The following is a 23,599-nucleotide window of genomic DNA, read 5'->3' as shown; positions in this document are numbered from 1 at the left end:
GTATGTCCCCAACGTAAAAGTGAGTTTTCTCTTCTTTAAAAAAATCTCATGATATTTTTTTCTCAGTAAGTTTTCATCTTCTGCTTTACATTAGAGCCAGTTTGTTCTCAAATTGTTTTCAGTTCCAGAACTTACGTCCAGTTCACCTTTGTATGTTTCAGATACCTTTGCACATAAGTAAGAACTCAGTAAATGTTTAGTGAATGAATGTTTCAATTGAGCATCCCAGTTTTTTTTTGTAAACCTAGTAAACTTTTGGGTGTTGGATTTTTTTCTGTTTCATTATCAGCTGTATAGGCTTGGCCTATTTGTGACATGGAGTTAAGCTACTCATGTCCAAGCATGTTTTCACGACACAGTTATTCTCTCTGGCTCTTGCTTCTCTCACTTTCCCATTCCTTTGGTAATCTAGTACCCTTGATGTAGATCCTGTCTGGTTTTTACTTCTATATATCTTTGTGTGACTCAAATGTGATTTCATGCAAGTAAACAAGTGGATTTTCTCTCCTTTACTTTGAGAAAAGCAGATATAGTGATCTGTTTTCTGTCTGTTTTTAAAGTTTTATGTTATCTGTCTTTTATAGAAATGTTATTTTTACTTTTTATTTCTCCTATTGGTGTGGGTAATACTAAACATCTCTTAAATAGTATTGTTGATTAAATTGGCTGTGAGCATAGCTGTTGGTGAGAAAATGAAAAAATTGTAGCCATGAATAGATTGAGTAAAGAAACCATCTTAAAAAAAAAGATGTTTAAGTGTAACATGATAATATACTTCTTGCTTATCTTTTGATTCTTATATTGCTAATTTATTAAAAGAATCAGAAAATGACAAATTTATACTGCTTATGACTCTTCGTTTTCATAAATTTAGTTGGTGTGGGTTACTATAGATCTAGTGACTAGAATTTTCACATAATTGCCATCTTGTGATTTGGAGTGGTTTTCCGTGGAATATACTTACAGGATTCATGGAGCCTGCCCCTGCCATCTCCCTCATCCCCCATCCTGTGGGCAAGGGCTCTGCCTTGTTTACTGTTGTATCCATAGAGTTAACGTAGCCTAGTGCTTGGAACATAGTAAGTAACTACTAAGTGCCTCTTGTTTAAATTACTTTAAAATAGGGATTAAAATAAGAATTTCTTACTTTAGGTATGCTTTAATTTGCCTTTACAGCAATAGGTCCATTGTATTTACTGCCAAAACTGAATATTCTCTATTTCTTTGATTACTCTTCTCCTGATTTTTAACATCTGTAGCAATTCTTATTTATTTACTTATTTATTTATTTTGAGATAATGATCACTCACTCTGTCATCCCAGCTAGAATACAGAGGTGTGATCTTAACTCAGTGCAGCCTTGAACTCCTGTGCTCAAGCCATCTTCCTGCCTAGGAGGATATAGTTAGGACTACAGGCATATGCCACAAGGCCTGCCTAATTTTTCAAAAATTTTTTGTAGAGGCAAGGTCTTGTTGTAGTATCTAGGCCAGTCTCAAACTCTTGGCTTCAAGCGATTATCTCCCACTTTTGCCTCCCACAATGTGCTAGGATTATAAGCATAAGACATTGTGCCTGGTCATGTAATGTTGCTTTAGAAAATTATAATTAAATCCTTCTGTGGCTGTAAATTTTTATTTTTATGAAGTGAAATATGCATGTGTTTATTTTTGTTTTCTAGGCATATGAGAAGGTGATAGGCTTCTTTTGCTTATACCAAGAGACATTTGTGGTGATTGGGATTCAAGACAGAATGGTTTCTGCTTATTTTGGCTCACGTGTTAAGAAGCTTGTCGCATGCCACATTAGCATTCACCCGCTGCTGGGCCTCCCAGAAAGACGATGGCTGGTGCCCACTGGGTGGACTGCTCGTCCCTTGGCACAGAAGGGCAAATATGAGTTCATGTGGATTCATTTCAGAAGTCATATAGGGATGACAGGAAGAGCACTGTAGCAAGAAACTGAGATGAGATGAGAGTTCATTTACAGGCCAGTGGAGGTTAGGGGTGTGGACAGCATTGTGAGAGCCAAAGGGAGTTGAGTCATGCCTTCTAAAGGGTGGGCGTTCCCAGCAGTTCTGAAGCAGGCACAACCAGTCAAATGTTTCTCATGCCAGTGCAACCACAGACAAGTCCAAGAGGAACATGGGGCCAGAGGTACTCTTTCTTTAGTTCTACACCCAGGAGAGACAGTCACTTTGCCTTTTGCAAATTATTTTGCTTCTTTATGGAACTGTTACAGCACACGCAAGTTGCCCTGTATTGTACCTAGATGGGGGCAAAAATGTTAAAACATGGCTGTAGGACTAAGTTCCTAAGCTATTAAAGCACCACACTAAAGAAATCAGAATGTGCAGAGTGTGTGGAAGATAAGTCAAGGAAGTTGCTGACTAATGGTCTCTCTTTCATTCATTTCTCCACTTTTGTTTCTTAAGAGCAAGTATATTCAATACACATTATAAAGTACTTTGATACTTTTCCCAAGATAGAAAAGTTACTCTATCAAACTAATGGTCTTAGGGAAGAATTTTACCTGTTCAAGACCACAGGGTGTATGCTCCTAGGAAGAACAATAGCATGCACTTGGTTTTAGAAATTCTCTTGAAGAAAAGAGAAGCAAAAAGTAAATGTAACTAGTTTTTACCTAACCTTTTCTCATTGTCTGTTTTATTGGAATAGCACTGAGCTTTTTTGTTTTCCCTTTCTCTAGTTTATGAAGTTTATTTAAGTTGAATAGATATCAAAAAGGAAGATTTATTTAATAAATTGATGCACACATAGCTGCCAGAAACTGGTTAGACCTCTACTTAACATTGCATTTAAAAACAAATATCAGGAGGAATTAAGATCCAAATGTAAAAAATAAGATATGTAAATATTAGAAGGAAATGTAAGTGAACACTTATACCACTTTGAAGTGGAGTGAGAGGACCTTCCCAAGCAAAGTAAACAGTACAGACCCCATAATGGAAAAAATTGCCAAATCTGAGCAAACAAAAATACAAAATTAGTGTGTGGCAAAAGTAGTATTAATAAAGTGGGAAAAACTAGACAATAGGAAGGAATATTTGTAGCATATGACAATACGTGACAGGGAGTACTCAGGGTGTGCCTACAAATTGATAAATAGAAAACAAACAGCTCAATTTAAAAATGGGCAAAGAATGTGAACATCTATCTCAAGGACGATGTGCAAAAAGAAGCTCAACTTCACTGAAAAATAAAAATTGAAATAACCTGGTATCATTTTTGCCCATCAGATTAGGAAAACTTGCAAAGATGTTAACATTAACTGCTAGTGAAAAAGTAATATGAGGAAAAAGGATCCTCTCTTGCATGGCTGATTGGAAGTATGAATTTCTACACTTTTTTTTTTTTTGGTTTTGCACAACATATTAAAATTTAATTTGTATATTTTCTTGGGCCCACCAGTTATACTTTTATAAGTAGAGGTTTACAGTCTCCTAATCAAAAGTCTCAAGGCCATTTGTGTTTCAGAGAGTTTCAGATTACATAAAGATAACATGGTGCATCTCTCACAGAGTTTGGGACAGCAGCCATTAGCAAACATTGATATTTCTAGAGAGAACAAATGAATACTCACGTCAGGTCAGGTCACCTTTGCTACCACATAAGTCAATGAAAAAATGTATTAATTTTCAGTTTTTTGGTATTTTAAAGTTAAGAATGAGGCATTAGGCATCTATACTTACTGCAAAATAAAATTGTTGGTGCACAAATGAATACGTGACTGGGATGTTTCTTACAGAATTTTAACAGCAGAGAAACTGAAATTACTCCCAGTGTCAGTCAGTGGAGGAATGTAATAAATTTTGATACATTTGTACTCTGTACGTTATGCAGCTTTCAAAAAGATTGAGTTAGATTTTTATGTACTGAATGAGAAGGATGATTTGTACATATTAGATGAGGAAACAAGTTGTAGAAAAAATGTGTGTGGTATAATCCTTTCAAAAAAAATAAGGAGGGGGCTATCCTATTTATGCAAGTTTATGTTTTACAAAGAAGAAAGCTTTGAAAGGCTGAATACCATACCAGTGGCAGTAGCTATCTCAGAAGGATGGGACTTGAAAAGAAGGAGAACTGTTAACTTTTTCCTTATTGTTTCTCTAGTTTGACTCATTTTGCTAAAATAACCATTACTGTTTTGGTAATCAAATAAAATCAGTCTTTTCTCTTAAAAGCAAATATAGTGAATCTTAATAGAGCCCTGGCAGCCTGGCATTCTCTGATAAGCCAGAGCCACTCTAAGCCATTAGGGATCCTGCTTTTCATAATTAATGCAAAGCAGGGGGTTAAGCCCAGAGCTAGGCTTACAAGTCCAGCCTTTGAACAGCTCTTTGATTACTTAATACTGAAGCCTAATAATTTCCAAAGTGTGTTAGCGTGTTCTCCCACAGGGAAGAAAACAAGTTAAACATGGGTTATTGCTGTGAAATAGAAATCTATTCACCTAGGGAATCTCTTTCAGTGATCCACTTGTGGTGAGTGATAATTTAAGGAAGTAATATTGATTTTTTTTGTTGTTGACTCATTGAGGAAAAAGCAGTTATAGTTTCCTCTTCCTGGGCGTTGTTTGTGAAACTTATTTTAAGCACATTTGGAATATGTTTTTAAAATAGAACTATTAAGAATTCTATCATTCTTTTATTTTATAGTCAGGCTTTCTGAGTGTGTCGTGTATACCCTAAGTTCCTGGATGGAAGTTACTCAAGATTTTAGATATATCAAAAACTAATTAATATTATACCTCCAAATAGTCGTCATGTTAAATATTTAGTTCTATTTCCTAAATACATCCAAGCATATGTGCCTATTCCTTGTAAGTCAGATGGAAAACAAACTTTGTACAGAACTTTTTGAATGTGGATAGACTGAGTGAATAAATGCTAAGAAAGAGAAAAGGGCTGATCCGGTCTTACGATCATGACGGAACAAGCCCAGGAGAAAGTATGAGGATTGGCAGCATTTGCGTGTATTCCTTTATTTCTTTCAACTTTGATGTTGTAGAACATTAGCTTTTTTTCTTTTCTGCCCTTGGATAAAAATGGCTTCACTTCAGTTTCTCAGGAGCACTCACTTTGGAGGCCAGAATGATACAAGCTTGTTGAACTGTGATTGACCTCTTTTAAAGCTTTTACATTTTACCTAATAAATGTAGGGAACTTGAACACATGGATTTGGTACATTTTAACTTTTCTGATTAAGAAACTAAGCATTCATCTCTTGGCGAATTGCATAATTTGCGTAAGGTAGTAAGCAAATTATTCTTAGAAGATTAGAAGATTATACCTCAGAATTTAGTAACTGAGGAAAACATCCACTAAGTATTGACAGTAATACATTTACATGGCATACTGTTGTCTAGTTTAAAAAGGAAGGTAGACAGATACAGGGACAAAACACTGCTGTGTTCCCTCAGTAGCAATTTTGAGGTGTGAACTATTCCTACTGTTAATTAGTTATGACTATGAATTTGGAGAAAGGATGGAAAGCTAAGAACTTTCTTAGATCATACCATTGGGTAGTTCAGCACGTTTTGTGTCTAGATTTAGTGTCACTGTTGTACTTTTGTTTTATGATGTAAATACAGTAGGAAACACATATTAGAGAAATGCCAGAGTGGTGGTAATTATCAGCTGCATTCTACCATCTTATCCCCACTGCACCAAGACTCAGCCCTTGGCAAACAAAGACATGCACTTTGTCTATGGAATTGAGGATACCTGGTTTGAAAGAGACTTCAAATTGTGTTTGTAAACACATTACAATTATGTAGTTTTCGGTCTTTGTAGGTTATCAAGTGTATTTAGTTGATTGTGCTTTTTTTTTTTTTGACACTCAATGTTAAAGGAGCTTTGGAGTAAATCACACCTGACTCTAAACTCCCACAATGTCCATTGCTATTTGCTTAATGCAGAACTATGACATGTAATATGTTGCATGTTATATATACTTTAAACTGAAAAATATATGAACTATGGAAATGTATTGCTTACAGTCCTACGCAAAGCTGGGAATTCCAAGTTTAAGACACCAGCAGATATGGTATCTGGTGAGGGCTCAATTCAGACCTGCTGCTTTCCCCCTGTACTTTCAGGTGACAGAAAGGGCAGCAGCTCCCTGGGAACCTTTTCCACAGGGGCACTAATCTCATTTCTAAATGTAAGGACCTGATTACCTCCTTAAGGGCCCCACCTCTTAATGCCATCACCTTAAATGTGATGGTATCTCCATTATCTCTCATAACTTAAACCTTGTCTCTAGGTATCTTTTTAACACATTTTAAGTATGAAAGGGAAGTGAATTCTTCGTGGACCTTCCCTCTTTCTCTGAAAAGGTGTTTTGCATCTGCAAATGCCTATAATATGATTGCTTTTCACAGCTGTAAAGAAAAAGTGGAACTCCCAGAACACTAGGGTGTAGAGTTACCGAAACAGATGAGTTTTAATGTTGATTGATGTGTTCTGTTCAAGAACTCAGGTTCTCAGAAGCAGTTGGTGCTTTATTTGGTAAACAAGTCTCCACTGAACACTATGTTCTTCTCTGGGAAGAGTTTGTGGGAGTGGCTGCATGGGGAGAAATGTGAGGGAGGATGGAGAATGTGGTGAGAATGAGAGGCAAATTGAGGCTACTTGCAAATCACATCAGCTCTTAAAATTCACAAACTAGAGTAAGTATAAACGGAGACCTACAAACCATATAATGTCCTGGAAATAGATTCAAATTAGAATCCTCAGGCTCCTTGGGGTTTTGCACTGAGTACGGCAGCATGGGTAGACTCTTTTCTTCCCGTGTCCAGCTGTATCCCTAACCCTGAAGGGGTATAGACTCTACAGCCCTCATCTCCAAGGTTTGCCTACCTTAGGGCCCATGGGTGCACATCCACAGGAGGATGAACCCAAGCTCTGCCAACAGGGTTGCTGTCATTTGGGTAGGGAATTCCACGGTCCTGCTTACTCCTAAGATTCTCCAGTGGCGATGTATAATGCCAGCCACATAAGTAATTTTAATAATGTATTTTATTTAATCTAGTAAATTAAAAATTATTTTCAGTTCTAAAAAATTCATGTGATAGTTTACATTCTTTTTTTGTACTAAGTGTTTGAAGTCTAGTCTGCATATTATATTTAGAGCAGATCTGGATTTGGACTAGCCCCATTTCAAGTGCTCAGTATCCTCCTGGCACTAGTGGTGTCCTGCTGGGCCTTGCAGGGCCAAGGAAAGGCTACCGACTCCTTGTTTTGTGGGGTGTGTGGTCCTGGGGCTGTGGGCAGTCCTCTATCTGGTAGTGTTTATCATTGAGTTGATGTAGAAAATAATTATGCCTCTTTCTCTTTATTTAGTTCTGGTGCCTATTTTAAAATATAGAATGTTTGTATACACTTAAGACCAATGGGAAATACTTGCTAAGAGGGTTTTTTTTTTAACTCTTGCATTTAAGCTTCCATTAAGCTTATCAAATGTGTTTTACTTATTCAACTTATTTCTGCTTTCCTTTGTCCTCAGAAGTGACATGGTCCTAGTAAATTTGTCTGAATATATGAATTATACCTCCCCTCATGCTCTGTTACGGACAAACTTTCTCAAAAGCCAATACTTCCATTTTCCATCTTCAGTAATAATTGGTTCTGAAATCTGTTCATGCCCACTTTCTGAAAAGTCTATGTACTATATCGTGTTGGATAACATCTGGTGGATCTTTTTTCTTCTTTCAGGAACTTTCTTTTAAAGTTCAGTTTAATTGCATGTAAATTTAAAAACTGTGCCCAGTTCTGTCAAATGAGCAAAAGTATCTAGCATAAAGTAGGGTGCTGTTTTTGTTTGGACTAGAACAGCAATTTCATCTGCGATTATCAGTATGAACATTTTATCGCAGATAGAATTGCCAGACTTAGTAGAGGAAAAAATGAGCACCAGTTCAATTTGAATTTCATATAAATAGTTTTTGTAGGTAAGGTTCCATGCAATATTTGGAACATACTCAGTATTTTTTATTTTAAATTCAAATTTAACTGGATACTGTAAATTTCATTAGGCAATCCTATTTTAGGACTCATATACCCTCTCAAAAATTGGGGACCCTAGGCAGCCATCCAAGAAAATAGGTTTCAAGGTAATGCTTTCAGTCTGTCAGATAGGAAGGTACATTGTCAGATATGGAAGTACGTGGTCAACTCTCTATTTAGGACAAACTTATACTTATCTATTTAGAATAAAGCTTAACTTTATTATTAAATTTGACAAGTAGGCCACATGGTAAGTTCTTTAAAATTATGTATGTTGAATTGGATTTTTTTTGGGGGGGGGGCAGAGTCTGACTCTGTTGCCCCAGGCAAGAATGCCATCAGCTTAGCTCACAGCAGTCCAAACTCCTGGGTTCAGGTGATCCTCCTGCCTCAGCCTCCCAAGTATCTGGGACTGTAGATGCCTACCACAACACCTGGCTAATTTTTCTGTTCTTTTGGTAGAAATAGGGTCTCACTTTTGCTTAGGAACTCTTGAGCTCAAGGGATCCTCTCACCTCAGCCTCCCAGGGTGCTAGGATTATAGGTGTGAGCCACCAGCATGGCTTTGGATTTACTTTTAGGATGAGTGTGTCAGTTCCAGGGGAGTGCATACTGCCTAATATTAGACTTGGACAGTTTTAAGAAGAATTAGCATAATGCAGCCACTAATCTAACTCTTATCTAGAAATGGTGCGGAGGTTGTCAGTGTATCCAATGTAAGAGTACACAGAGAGATAAAAAGTAAAGAGAGCTTCTTTCATGATTTAGTTGCTTGGGCAACAGAGAAAATGAAGGTGCCATTAACAAAAATAGAACAAGAGGAAACGCTGGTTTGGAATAAAGATGGTAAGTTCAGTTTTTGGCTGGAAATGTAGAGCATATCATGAGGGGAGCAGGTGTGTAATGGGATGGAGAGAGTTCACATAGCAGTAAAAAGCTTTCCAGGGAAGACAATGTAGAGAGAATGAACTGACACACAGTGTATCTGTGAAGAATACTTCAATTTGGAGTAAGGTAGAGGAGATGAAGAGAAAATGAAGGTAATAGAGGAGGAGAGGGTTTAAGAGAGCTAGGAAGAGGCTGTGTAAGTTAAAGTGAAGTGAGAAGAGCTTTTCAGGAAGGGGTGTATGTGGTCACAAGTATCAAGTGTTGGATTAAGATTGAGGAATTATAATTGGTTTTTAAATTTGGAGCTAAATCACAGTTCCCTTAGAGTGTTGTTCTGATAAATTGTTAAGTTTTTATTACTTTAGTTTGGGGTTCATTTTTGACTTGTCTGGAAAAACACAGAATCCAGAAGGGTAGCTCCAGCTTTCCCTTATTTGAACCATTTATCACTGTGTTAATTAAGCTGAGAGATACCTAAAAAACCTTACTCCAGTAGAACCTCCTCAAATATTCACATTACTTTAGCGTGACAAGTTTGTTTTTAATACAGTATTTACATTTTAGGTAAAACACTGCAAGAAGAGTCAGAAGATGTGGGTTCTGGCTCTGCTGTGCCCTTGTCTTCTGAGAGCTCCATTTCTTCCACAGTTGATCGAGTCAGGCTAAATTATAAGGCTGTGCTAAAATTATGTGATGTTTGCATCTATGACATTTGTCTCTTTTTTCCTTTTGTTTTATTGTAATAGGTTCACCAAGTTGAAGAGTCTTAACCTTTCCAATAATCATTTAGGGGACTTCCCATTGGCAGTCTGCAGTATTCCAACCCTGGCAGAGTTGAATGTGTCCTGCAATGCCCTCCGAGCAGTCCCAGCAGCTGTTGGAGCTATGCACAAGTGCGTACTTTAAACCCGGTTGGTGGGTGTGTCCAGAAAGCCCAGGGAGGCCAGAGGGGGGGCCATGAAATTAGTTAACCCATTCTCTTGTCCTCAAATCAAGAGATTAGGCACTGTGTGGTCTGTGTAGAGTTCTTTTATTAGATTTATACTCTTTAAATCTTGCAAAAATTAAACTATCCTTGCTTAGAGCTGAGGATTCCTGCAGATGAATATGTCTAAACATGTGTGGGTATTACTTTCTCCTTTTCTCAGTCACATTGAATTCTAAGCCTTAGAAATTAATTTTAAGAAATAACAAGGAAAGGTGAGTGTTTGGGCTGATTCACACTCCAGTTAGCTCATGTTGTTCCCCTTTATGCCTATCCATGTTGGGAAAATTGGTCACAACTCTTCATTTTCAATAGAAGATTAAGCTGCCTGTCTCTGATAATCTCTCTCTGCTCCATGATTGCTTTGAGCCCTGTCTTTATGCATTTTGCAAAGAATGGTACATTTTCTAGTAATATGATCTGTACTTACAGAAGTTAAGTATTAGTAATAAAAATGTGAATTAACACATTCTTTATAATTTTTATGTTTTCTTTAACAGCTTACAGACATTTCTGTTGGATGGAAACTTTCTTCAGTCCCTTCCTGCTGAGTTGGAGAACATGCATCAGCTTAGTTATCTTGGTCTTTCTTTTAATGAATTTACTGACATTCCAGAGGTGTTGGAGAAATTGACGGCTGTGGATAAACTTTGTATGTCTGGGAACTGCATGGAGACCCTTAGGTTACAGGCTTTAAGAAAAATGCCTCACATCAAACATGTAGATCTAAGGTAACCATTTTTGAGAACCATAGCTCATGTGCATGGCTGGCTTATGTTTGGGGTGCAGGTTATATCCCTTTTGGTGAGATTAGCCACGACAAACAGGCTAGCTAGTGAATGAGGCCCCATTTTTCTGTTTCTTCTGAGAGGGAAGAATAATGATTGATAGTAGGATTTGCTCTTCCCTGAAACTTGTTAAAAAGTTCTCACTGATGAATGTGTGTGTCCTAAGGGTCCTACTTTGCTTTGCAAATGTGAACCCAATTTCCTATGATAATAGATACAACCATTGAGTGAGAGAGCTATTTATGGTGGGTGAAAATCATGTCATTGAGAGCAAAGTGGATATTTTTCTGTCTTAGTCCTTTTCTGTGGCTTATCTGAGGCATTTGATTTCAGTGAGCATCTCCCCTTTCTTAATTTTTCCCCCCTTAGCTTTCTTAAGATAATTAAGTTAAATGGATAGTATCCATTTATTTTTATTTAAATTTCTTCTCTCATCTTCCAGATGACTCTAGTTTACCATTCTTTGCAAAAATATGAAACTCATAATCTCCTATCAAATCAAAGTTTGGCTAGAACCTCCACTCTCACCGTTTGCAAGAGCAGGGAGCCTGGATTCTGAGTCCTGATCACACTAAACCCTAATTGGAAGCCACTAGCACAGGCCTTGCTGCGTGGTAGATGCGCAGCAATCTGTTCTTAGTAAGTTAAGCTTTAGTTTCTGATGCACAGAGAACCAGTGCACAGGAGGAATGCTGGTATGAGTTTCTCTGTTTTAAAGAAAAAGAAAGACACTTTTCTTGGGCTCAAATTCCTGCAAAGCAACATATAGAGCTGGCCCTAATACTTAATACTGACTCACCCTGTGTGATACTTTTACAACTAAACTAATTCCCCCATTGGCCAGGGGTTGATAAACACAACCTAGTCAAGTTAAATTTTGGGCAACATTGTTAATGTTTCTATGTCTCTTGTGTTCACATCTATAAATCAGAATAAATCACAGAATTGTGGCAAGAATTACATTTCCCAGCAGTCCCAGCAAGTGTTGTGTTTTGTTATTCTTACCTGATTGAGGACTCTTCTCTGTTCGTGGAACCTGTTCAGCTGCCATTCTTGGCATCTTCACTCCCTTCTCTTTGTTAAAGGTGGTTCTTTCCTGGCCTTACTCCCACTTTCCTCTCTGCTGATAACCCCAGACCCTTCCTTACTCAGGCCTGCCTACTTTCATCAGTATAAAGGAGCATCATCTTTCACTCCCTGTTCTCTCTTCATACCATTTGGCCTAGAAGCTCATACAGTTCAGTCCCACAAAGAATTGCTTGGCTCACCATTCCTCAGACTAAGGGAATAAGGCCTGTCCCACCTGGGAAAGTGTTAGCAATTTGCAGTTCCAGAATTCTTAAATGGGAAGTACTAATGGTTATATTTTACCTGACTTTGAGAATGTTTGGAATGTGACAAGATAGGGAACTAATTAATCACTTTGTCTTGTTAACTGCTCTTTGCAAATAATTAACATTATTTGTCTCTGAGTCACTTGGATTTAGAAAACCCTATATTTCAGAATTTACCCCCTTTTTTATTCAGCCACCCAGTGGTATAACTTTGTTAGAACCAAGGACAATGGGTGGCATTGACTTTAGTTACAAGCATGAGGTCATTCCTTAGTTACCTTGTACTGTAAGAAGGTATCATTTTTCTTAATCAGTACAAATAAGATCAATCTAATACGTCTAAAAGTAGTGATCCTAGTAAGAGCTTTGTATGTTTTTCAGATTTCTAGTTCAAGCTTGAGTTTTTTTAATGATGTCACCTATAGGATATTTACATATCAGAATAGACACTGGACACTCTATGGTTGGATGACTATGAGTAGAAACTACTTCCCTGAAACAGGGAAGGAAAAACCAGATCAGATTCTGCTCTGATTCTGCCTTAATACTTTAATTGAAGCTGGTGGAGCCACTTATGGGGAGTTTTCAAAAGGCTAATATGTATTGGGGTTTTATTCCTTTAAATGGAAATATTACATTAAATTAAGTGATCATTTTTCTTTAAATCGTATTCTTTTCCATTTATGTTCTTTGAGTCTGATGTTATTTCTTTTATGGCATTAATCATAATTCCTCTTTTTCCTGCTCCCCCTCCTCTCTGCCCACATGTGGCTTTTACCCTCATCTGTCTCCCCAGTCACTTCTCTTTCCATCCATGTCTCCCCCCTTGGCGGTTACGTGTATTCTTGGGCTTCGTCTTTCAGTTTCTGTCTCAGCGTTAACTGTCCCTCAGTCTTTCGCCAGCCCCTCTTGGGACCAGTTTCACTTTAGCTGCCAGCAGGTCCTTTCTCCCTGGTTTGCCTTCCTGGCAACATTTAACCAAGCACATGTGAAACAGTTCCCTGTCTTTCTTTACTCAGCCACTTCTCTCCCCTAGATTCTTGTTTCTGCCGACAGCAGCACCACCTCCTTGGTTTTTTGACACACCTTTTTGGCTCTGTTTCTAGTCTACTGTCAGATTTTGTCCATTCTTCTACACTGATTTCACTCATGCCCCTTCTGTTTCCTTCTCCCTGTGGCTGTTGCCTCCATTGTACAGACTCTCAAGCAAGCACAGCCTTGCTTAGAGCCTGAGGACTGTAGCACTCGTTTGGCTTCAGCCACTCGCCTGTGGGTCCCTTGAAGATGAGGCTCTATCTCAGAGCTGCTCAAGTGCAGTCCTCAGCCCCTGCTGGCAAGCCAACCATTTGCTACTTTTTATACATCGAGATGAGTAGAGAATTTGAGACTCATATTTTAGAAATGTGTACTGATTTGACATTGCCACAGCCACCAAGTGCTTTGTGAGTAGACTCATCTCATCGTCCAGGGACTAGTTCGGGTCTTGTTAGAGTTCCACAGTGAGGCATGTGGTGTGAGGTGTGAGCTGGGCACTGCTTATGTGCTGTGGAGACTGAACAACAACAGTCTGATGAATGACAAGGTTAGAAAATAGATCCTTCACCAGAGGTGACTTAGGCACGGCTCTTACTTTTCCTGGAGCCCCAGTGCTAGCGTGTGGTCGACACAGTTCTTGATAAATACTGTTGACTGCCCCATCTTCCTAGCCACATTCTCTCTGCTCTCACGTATCCTGGCTCCTGAGGAACCCGGCCATGCAGACATGAGGCTCATCTTGTATTCTGCTCTCCAGTGCAGAAGCCATTCTGCCGCTTCCTCTAGGCTGTTTCATTTTCCCATTTACATTTGTTAAAAATTCTAACTGTTCTTGGGATTCAGATGAGATGCTTCCTTTTTTGTAGGATCCTTTTTGACTGTTCTGTGTATTTTTTGGCACTTAATCACATATTTGTCCTTACATTATTTAAAACATGTCTAAGGCTTCTCACTAAATTAGGAAATCTGTTGTCAAGCACCTTGTTTTATTTGTCTCTCACTGCCCCCAGGGCCATAGGTTATTGTCATCACTGTTGTCACCACTCCCCTTCACAGTTTACAAAGTGCCATCACATATTATTCATTTGATCTTCTCAACTGCTTTGCAGGACAAAGAAGGTGTTATCCTCATTTCACAATTAGAATTAGACTCAGGTGTTAGGTGACTTGCTCATAGTCTTACTTGCAAAGGTTGAGCTTCCCAGTGGGCTAGCGCACAGTGCTCCCTCATACCGCCCTGCTGTACATCTGAACTACTCAGTGAATATGAAGTGAATGAAATGGCTGCATTCACTTAAGGGATTATTGGAAGGGAATTTTAACCCCATTTTGCTTCTTAAAAAGTTTGTCCTAGTACAACATGGTAAGTATAGTTAACAAAAGACTGTAATCTTAAAAATGCTGAGAGAGCAGATGTAAAGTCTTCTAACTACAAAAATGATAACTCTATGAGATGATGCACGTGTTAATTATCTAGATTAAATTATTCCACACTGCATAGATACCAGAACATCATGTACACTATAAATACATACAATTTTATCTGTCAGTTTTACAAATAATAATTAAAAAGTTCATCCTAAATAGGTAAATTACTGTGTGAAGCTAAAACCTTGATTGAATTGTGGTGAGAGTTGGCCATTTAAGCCAAATGTTAACCTTCCTTTCATTATAGATTTTGTTTTCTCTCTTCATGAAGCCAACACTTTCATCATTCTAGTATTAACACAATGACATTGTGTGTAGCTATTTACAATGAAGATGATAATGCCATTATGAAGGTTAAATAAAGTGTACACTGGGGAGATGAGACATTTTTTAAATCCCTGTAGTGTGTTGTATTCAAGATGGGATTTTGTTTTTTCCTTTTTTTATTCTGTGTACACATTCCAGCAATCTAGTGAGCATTTGGTTGGGGCCAGTTTTTTAACCTTAGAACCTGGAATAAAAGAAGAGGAGAAGCCAAAAACACATCGTCTTCGGGACATTTGAGAGGCCCATATGCTGTGCTTCCATGTGATGGGGCTGGCTCTCTGCTGTCACGCCTCGTGTTTCACTGGCTTTATGATACTGCTCTTAATAATTCATTTACCATAGTTTTATTTTATTATTTTTTTTTTAAGGGCAGAAATTCACTACAGAGAAACTTAGACTTGTTCCTGCACTCCATCCTGGTGTTATCTTCTACTCAAGAGCATGTCTTGGCACTTAGTTGGCTTTGCAACGACTGGTGGAGGGTTTTGATGTTTGTTTTTAAAAGAATTAGGCATGACCTAACAAAGTGGAAATTGAGATTTTCATCTGTTTTTGACCTTTTTGAAACTTCATGTACCTCTTACATTGGTTCCTAGTCTTCGTTGCTGCTCAGTTATCTCTGGTAGTTCATCCACAGCAGCTGGAATCAGTGAGCTAACCGGTTCTCGCGGAGAGAGGGTCTGCCAGTTTGCCCTTTGCCATGCTTTATCCTAGAGTTACTGATTCCCATTTTTGTCCTTCATTCTATGATTTCTTGGTGAATCCTACATGGCAAGTGTTGAGATTTTCCACACTTTACTCTTTCAAGTAATATTTTATATAATAGATGAAAATTGCCTTGGCCGTCCATCTCGGGCCTGAGCAGCTGGGAGTCCCTGTTGTCATGTTCCCGTCGTCTCCAATGCTCCCGTCCATTATGCGTCTGTCATTGATTATGTGACTCCCATTCATTCCTGTTTTTCCTTTTCACCCTGTAGTTCTGTCCTCTCTTACGCTGCTTGTCTACCTGCTCACTCATGCTCTCTCCTCCCTTAAATATTCACTGTCTTTTTGATGTGTTTAACGAGTTAATGTGGATTTTGTTTTTATTCTTTTCAGTATGCTCTGAGTAGTTTTACAGCCTAATTCTTTGGAAATAAATACTTAAATGGACCTTTTTTCTCCTTTTGAAATGAATTAAGGTAAAGTCAGTAGGCTCACTCCTTTCCCAGCCTTCATGGTCTAACTGGTATTTCAGAATATATTGTAAATTGTAGCTAAAAGTAGAGAATCTGGTTAGTTAAGCAAGGCCAGAAGCTAAGCCTCAAGAAATCATAGAGAACTACAATCCAGGGTAAATCAAGTTTTTTTTTGTTAGCTTATTGTTTTAAGGTATGGCCATTTATTTACAGCATTAGAGTTAATTATAGTCTCTATTTGTGTTCTTTCCCCTCAAGATTAAACACAATTAGGAAGCTAATAGCAGATGAAGTGGACTTCCTGCAGCATGTCACTCAGCTTGACCTAAGAGACAATAAACTTGGTGATCTAGATGCTATGATTTTCAACAATATTGAAGTTTTACACTGTGAAAGGAATCAACTGGTTACATTGAACATCTGTGGCTATTTCTTAAAGGCACTGTATGCCTCTTCTAATGGTATGTAACATGCACCACATCAAAGTTTCTTTTTGGGTGCCAAGAATTTATGCAACAGCAAAATCTCTGCTTCTCTGATTTTTCTTTTCCTATTTAGTTAGTAAAGTCAGTGTCAAATTTTGCTGAAAGTTAGAAGAATGCTGATTTGGTATGTAAATTTTGCTGAAAGTTAGAAGAATGCTGATTTGGTATGTAAAGGAATCAAAAAGGAAAATTGTTCCTCAGATTATTTAAATAAGTTACTTGCACTTTTGCTTTTTTTTTGCTCAAAGGAAGGTAGGCCTTTGCACTGAGCAAACATCCTGTATTGAGTGCCTAAAGGCATTGTTCATACCTAAGAAACATCTTGTTTGAATGCTTATAGGCATTGTTTGCAAGCAAAGGTTAAGATAAGTAAGTCTGGAGCCTTGATTTAATACTGGCAAGTGAAAGGAGATCCCATTCTGGACTCACTCATGTCTCCAGTTTCATGTTCCACTAACAAAGACCTCACCTGAAGATAAATCTGAATTATATGCTCACAGGGACACCATAAAGCAAGAGCCTTATCATTCAGTAAGGTCTCTTTCTCAGAACTTCAAAATCATGAAGTTCTTCAGAAATGAAAACATCATCTGACTATATATTTGCCAAGGTGAAGATTTTAATCCCCTATAATTAGCAAATGAATGAAAACAAGTAGTTACTACTACAAGCAGTTGTTTTATGCATAGTGTAGTACGTGAGTTCTGAAAGATAAGGGATTTTTAAAAATGTGCTTACTGTCATCTCACTGGAAAAACAAGCCAAATCTCAAATAAGCACAGATTCTAGTGTAATCAATTTGGCTGAGCACCAAAGGGTTATAGGATTTGGATAGCCAGTGGGAACAAACTAGGAGGAAAGGATCTAAATGTGGCTTGTTCAGCATTTCGGAGAAGAGAAGAGAATTCTGAACTCAGAGAAGTAATTATGAGATGCATGGCTTGTGGGTGGGCATTGAACTTAGCACATACAGTAAGCTTTAGAGAACCAGTAGAGATTCTTAAGCGGATGAAGGTGATGCTATAAGACTACTAATTTTAAAATATTGCATAGAATGTATTAATGGTAGAAAAGTGAGATCATTCACTACTCTGTTGTGATGGGCTTCATGTAAGCTAACAGAAACTTGTCGTCAGGGCTACAGATGTTAGTTTGAATCTTATCTGCTCAGAGATGATACCTAAAACCATAGAAGTAAGGCAACTAGAAGAGCAGAGAGAACTGGTACCAAAAGTCAACTTACAAACCCTCACAGTTAACTGGGGCTTGAGTGGGCAACTGAATATGTAATGAATTACACGGTAAGTCTTTAGAGAAGCAGAAGGACAGTGACAGTCTATCTAAGGAACATTGCCCCTAGGTAGGCAGTGGTGTCTTATTTCATAAAGTTTTGAGGAAGAGTTTTAGATTGGAGTAGAAGTCATTTGTGACCCTTCAGAGTGCTGTCTCAGTAGAGTGAAGATTTTTTTTTAAAAAGATGTTTTAAGTTATATGGGGAGAACCCTGAGTGTTAGAAGGGGAGTATTTATTCAGTTAATCTTCCAGACATAATTTAGCATGTATAACATAAGAAGAAAACTACAGGAAATGGGTAAGAAAGAGGTAGAAAGGTAAAATGAGTGATTTATTGCAATCTCTGAATAAGATCTTATGATTAAATTTGAAGCTTTTTACTTTCCTGTGGTTTCAAAGTTGGACAAATGAATATATTATATTTCTTAAACTAAACAATGGAAAATAAAGCATAGTAATAAAGCACAGTAAAAAGAGTTTTTGTGTCATTGGGATAGTGATGTTTTCATGTTGTTTCGTTTCCTCCTAGAACTTGTTCAACTTGATGTTTACCCAGTTCCAAATTATCTGTCCTACATGGATGTTTCAAGGTAAGAAGTCAAGTCTTAGAGCGTGAAAATTATTTAGATAAATCTCATTGAGCTTATGTGCTATGACCTTTTCATATTATATTGAAGGCAAATAATTATTAAGTTTAATGTTTTTTACTTATTCTTTAGAAATGCGTATAAATATCTGTCAATTAAAATGCATTTGTACACTGTGATTCAAACCAGAGCATCAGAATGTGAGTATATGTACCAATTTGAACACCCAAGTTTGGGCTTGAAAGATGAGTGAGGTCATATGGCTAGGAAGTTCAGTAGGTCCTCAATCTTTTTTTTTTTTTTCCACTGGAAATACATTTTGTTTTCTTCCTTGCCAGTGTCAGGGAAGAATGCTGGTGAAGTTGGTGAGCATCCGCTGGACCAGCTCCCCAGTATAGAGGGCATGGGTGCTGGGTCAGATGTCTCCTGCTCTGGCTGAAACAGGGTTGGTCCTAATATAATTCTCAAGTTGTGAGGAGTCATGTGATTTTTATCTGTGTGTGTTATCACCCTGCATAAATGCTCCAGGAGGTACCACAGAGTGTCATGGTTGGGCTTTTTAATTCTTGTATCTGAAAAAGGCATTGCTCTGATTTAGAGAGTGCAAGGGCAGCACGAACACGGGACACCAACAGTGAGGGCACCAGAGGCTGTGGCAGCTCACGGAGAAAAAGCTTCAGGGCTCCAGTGACCACATGAGTGTCGGCACTGCCCAGATCTAATCGGCCTTGTCCCAGTTGTTCTGGGAACACATAGCTCCATTGGAGGTGACTGCCCTGCTCTCTGTCTACCAGAAAGCGAAGTTTCTGGACCACTGCCAAGTTCCCACTCACTGAGTAAATGCTATCCACATCTAAACCTCTTTATCCATGGCAGCAATGCAGAGCCACACAAAGCTAGGCGCTGTGTCCCCTTCTCGTTGGCAGAGTGATTCCAGCTGGCAGCTGAATACCTGGTCTCCGAGCAGACCCCGCTCCTGCGGGCTCTGCAAGGGCGATCTCTTTGCAATGAGCTGCTTTAGTTTGTTGCACATGCGATTCTGCCTGGTGCCTTCTGGACCCTGACTGGAGCTCCTGTGGCTGCTAAGGAGCAGTAGCGTCTTGGGGACCGGCTCCCACTCTTCTTCTTGTCCTGGCCTGCGCTCAGTTCCCCCAGCTCCACAGGTCTGGAGCCTAACAGACACAGCTCCAGGCTGTTCTCCCAGTTCACTTGATGACTGTCCACAGAGCATGGTACCAAACTTGCAGCTCGGTCACATGGTCTGACTGTAGCTAAAACTTATGGCCAGGGACTGTGCGGATGTGCAGGACGTTGCAGTGGCTGGATAGGTGGCAGCTACACACCAGGGCCGCCCTGTGCAAGTCCACGGTACTTTCTGACTGGTTACCTGCTGGCTCCAGGCCAACAAGGGCACAATTGCAGATGGGTCTCTGTAGAATACCAGGTTATTACCTGCTGACACCACCCAAGATGGGCCCCAGTTCTTCCTGAGCTTGCTCCCCCCTGGGGTAATCTTGGTCATGTTGAGTAAGTCAGACTTTTCCACTTCATGGGGGTCATCCAGGAGCTCTGGCAGAGGTCAAGTCTGCAAGGCTGGATGCTGGTCTGAAGGGTCAAGCTACAGGGAGCAGTGGCTAAAGCTGGGTGAAACCTGTGGACCCAGAAGTTCTGGAGTCCCCATGTCAGATCTCAACCCTTTGCCTGAGGTTTCAGGACACCATTGTTCCTATTTAGGGTCTGTGTCCCCTCCATGGAGCCTGGGTTTGACTCCCCATGAATGAGGCATGGGGGCTTCCAGGATTTGCAACCGGTTAGCAAGTTTATGTAGAAGCAGCGTCCAGAGTTGGGGTCCAGATGCTCCCAGGCATCCAGCTTCTGCAGCAAGGGACATGCAGGGCCTGGGGTGGGGACTGGGGACAGCTACGAAGGTCCACCAGGTGACAATACAGAGAGGAATCTGACTTTAGGAGCTGGAGTCCTGTCTGTCAGGAGAGGGGGAAGAAGGAGGTGGTGGTTCTGCCTGTGCCTCTTCCCAACCTTCCTGGCCTTACCATCTCCTCCTCCCTCCCCCACCGTTTTCTCACCACCAGCTCCTGGCTGGTGTGACCCAGGAATTGGGGGAGAAACCCCGATCCCCGGCTGCTTTTAAAAAATTTTTCTCCTTCTCAATCTCTTTAGTTATATTAACTGTGCCTTTGTGCCTTTCCCTGGAATGATGTTAATTTCATTTTTTTAAAGTGCTAGATGTCTTTTAACTCATCCTCCTCTTTATTATTTTGTACTTGTATGTCTTTGATAAGAATTCTTAGAAAATAGCAACTATAAAATTTAGGAATTCTGGCTCAGCGCCTATAGCTCAGTGAGTACGGCGGCGGCCACATACACCAAAGGTGGCGGGTATGAGCCCTGCCCAGGCCTGCTAAATAACAGTGACAACTGCAACCCCAAAATAGGCATTGCAGTGGGCGCCTGTACTCCCAGCTACTCGGGAGGCTGAGGCAAGAGAATCACTTAAGCCCAAGAGTTTGAAGTTGCTGTGAGTTGTGATTCCAGGGCACTCTACGGAGGGAGACATAGTGAGACTCTGTCTGAAAAAAAAAAAAAATTTAGGAATTTAGCTCCTTTCTGAACAGGTTGACCATCTTACCCTTTATGCACATTTGCTTCTGCAATATATCATATCATGCTTGTCCCAGTTGGCACAAATATAATAATAGATTTTTTCCTGAGGGTACAAAGGTGTGGCTCTGTCTACAGAATATATTTTCATAAATTAAACTTAAAAAATTTTAATGTTGAATTTTAAAAGTGAAACTCATTTTTAAGATAATTCCAAAGGAAATATACAAAATTTTCTGACATGGGATTCTGTGGCCTACTCAAGGTGTGGCCTACAGCTGTTAACTCGTGTTTGTGTGTAAATTCTGATAGCTTAGCAGTCACCATACGTTGTAATCACAACTGCTATATATAGAAGTTTGCATTTTGTTATGAAGGTACATAGACTTGGCTATTTTAATAATATAATTACAAAAGAATGTGTTAGTATTTAGCTAAAGGGAGTTTATTTGGGGTGGGAGACAGAGTCTTGCTCTATTGCCCAGGCTACAGTATCATGGTGTTAACCTAGCTCACAGCAACCTCAGACTCCAGGCAGGGTTCAAGCACTCTTCCTGTTTTGGCCTCTCAAGTAGCTGGGATTATAGGTGCATGCCACAGTTCCTGGTTAATTTTTGATATTTCTAGTAGAGATGGGTGACTCAGTCTTGCTCAGGCTGCCTCAAACTCCTGAGCTCAAGTGGTCCTCCCATCCTGGCCTCCCAGAATGCTAGGATTACAGGAGTGAGCTACCTTGCCTAGCCAAGAATGTAATTTTTAAATCTTGCATAATTACACTGCTCTAACATTACACTGTTTTCCTTTTTGCTATAATGTCTTATAGTTCTGGTCCCAAGCATCATGTTTTCATAGAATTTTCATCTGTGTGTAAAGAATTATAGTCATAATAAGCATACTATTTTAGGTTCTTTGTGCCTGGTCACTTAACTTATTTTACAGAAAAGGTACAGACTGACCAGGTCTGACTAGGCATGCATGCAAATAGAGTAGATGTGTTTAAGTAATTGTCAGTTCACCTAATAAAGTCAACATCAGTTTACTTCACTTGTTTCCAGTAATTATAATTACTAATGCCCAAGTAAATGTTCTCAAATAATTAATTCTGAATCCTGTCAGTCAACATTTTCACTGCTACCATTTTAAAACCACTTCTTGCTCTTCCCATTTATCCATGGCTATGTTTTCACAGTGCCAGCTGGAGTTGGGAAGTATTTTAATGCTAAGGGTTAAAACGTGTATTTGAAAATAAAATTGTGTCTATGGTCTTACCACCCTGAATGTTCCCGATCTCGTCTGAAAATAAAATTGTGACACCCTCTGACTCTTTGACTTAGCAGAAATGTATGTGTTTTATTTCCAATTTGACATCCTCTCCCTAAACTTGATACGAAATTATAGATTTTTAGGAACTAGGCCTTTTTTTCATTTCAAGACAGGGTCTCTATTACCCAGGCTGGAGTACAGTAGTGTGATCATATCTCACTGCAACCTCAAACTCATGCCTCATATAGTCACATGCCACCATACCTGGCTAATCAAAAAAAAGTTTTTTGTTGTCCAGGCTAGTCTCAAACTCTTGGCCTCAAGTGATCCTCCTGCCTCAGCCTCCCAAAGTGCTAGGGTTAGAGGTCTGAGCCACTGCACTTGGCCTAGACCTTTTTAAAGACTTGAGATGATACAGATGATGTCCACTTTCTTTCTTTTTCTTTACTACTTCTCCCCATCATAATTCATCTTGCTTTTAGAGTAAAATGAGTGCACATATCATTTTTGGTTCATGTTCACTGTACTTTGGTATTTCATTTAAAGTTTTATTCATTTTTTGTAATTATTTTATGTTTAGAACTACATTTGAGGCCAAGTTTAATCAGAAAGTTAATTTTGTGTTCTTGTTTTTTAGGAACCGCTTAGAAAATGTGCCAGAGTGGGTATGTGAAAGCCGAAAACTAGAAGTTTTGGATATTAGCCATAATGAAATATGCGAACTTCCTGCCCGGTAAGTATACAGGGCAAATGAGAGAATCTCAAAATAGATGAGCAGTAAGAAAAAATATTGCTGATTCAGTGTTTAACTTGTTATTATAAACCCTTAAGAGTTTGTTTTAAAACTTTACTTGGTATTTTTTACCCCATGTGGTCTCTCAAGTTACATACTTTCTTCATGCAGTGAGTAGAGTAAGGCTTTGACTTTCTGTCCGACTTTTTAAAAGCCACGCAGGCAGTGGTGCTTGATTAATTTTAAATAAACTGAGAGAAGTTTTTAAAGACTTGGCAAACAATATAAAGCTCACCTCTAGGATCTTAATACTTTTAGAATCTTCTATCTATTGACTTATAGCATGTCTGTCTTACCAGAAATAACTTTTGTTTTCCATGTTTTTTTAAGGGGAAAAATAAGATTGTTAAATAATTAAATCTAGAAAGAGCAAACTAGATTATCTTTTTCTTGGTGTGAGATTTAGTGTAGAAGATTCAAGAACTTTTCTTTCATTCTCTTATTTTCATTTCACAATTTTCACTTCAGTGTCAACGTTTACAGAACAGCCCCATGATGAGGACTATTGATTATAAATACAAAGATTTTCAAGTTGACTAATTGTCAAAGTATTCAAAGTATTCAAAG

At 38.9% G+C, this 23,599-nt stretch overlaps 1 protein-coding gene and 1 pseudogene across 1 annotated transcript in view; one reads left to right on the top strand and one right to left on the bottom strand.

The window, feature by feature from the left end:
• The window catches only part of PHLPP1 (PH domain and leucine rich repeat protein phosphatase 1), a 231,035-nt gene that overhangs the window by 152,110 nt on the left and 55,326 nt on the right, over positions 1–23,599 (top strand). Inside the window, exons 5-9 of the mRNA XM_023512412.1 lie at positions 9,664–9,810; positions 10,403–10,633; positions 16,251–16,453; positions 18,300–18,360; positions 22,877–22,972. Coding sequence (XP_023368180.1) covers positions 9,664–9,810; positions 10,403–10,633; positions 16,251–16,453; positions 18,300–18,360; positions 22,877–22,972 — 738 coding nt within the window. The remainder of the gene's footprint in view (positions 1–9,663; positions 9,811–10,402; positions 10,634–16,250; positions 16,454–18,299; positions 18,361–22,876; positions 22,973–23,599) is intronic.
• Positions 18,698–21,303, bottom strand: LOC105886842 (annotated as a pseudogene).

The sequence above is a fragment of the Otolemur garnettii genome, unplaced genomic scaffold (assembly GCF_000181295.1).
Source record: "Otolemur garnettii isolate 467f Iridium unplaced genomic scaffold, OtoGar3 scaffold00027, whole genome shotgun sequence".
NCBI lineage: Eukaryota > Metazoa > Chordata > Mammalia > Primates > Galagidae > Otolemur > Otolemur garnettii.
This window is presented reverse-complemented; position numbering and strand designations above follow the sequence as displayed.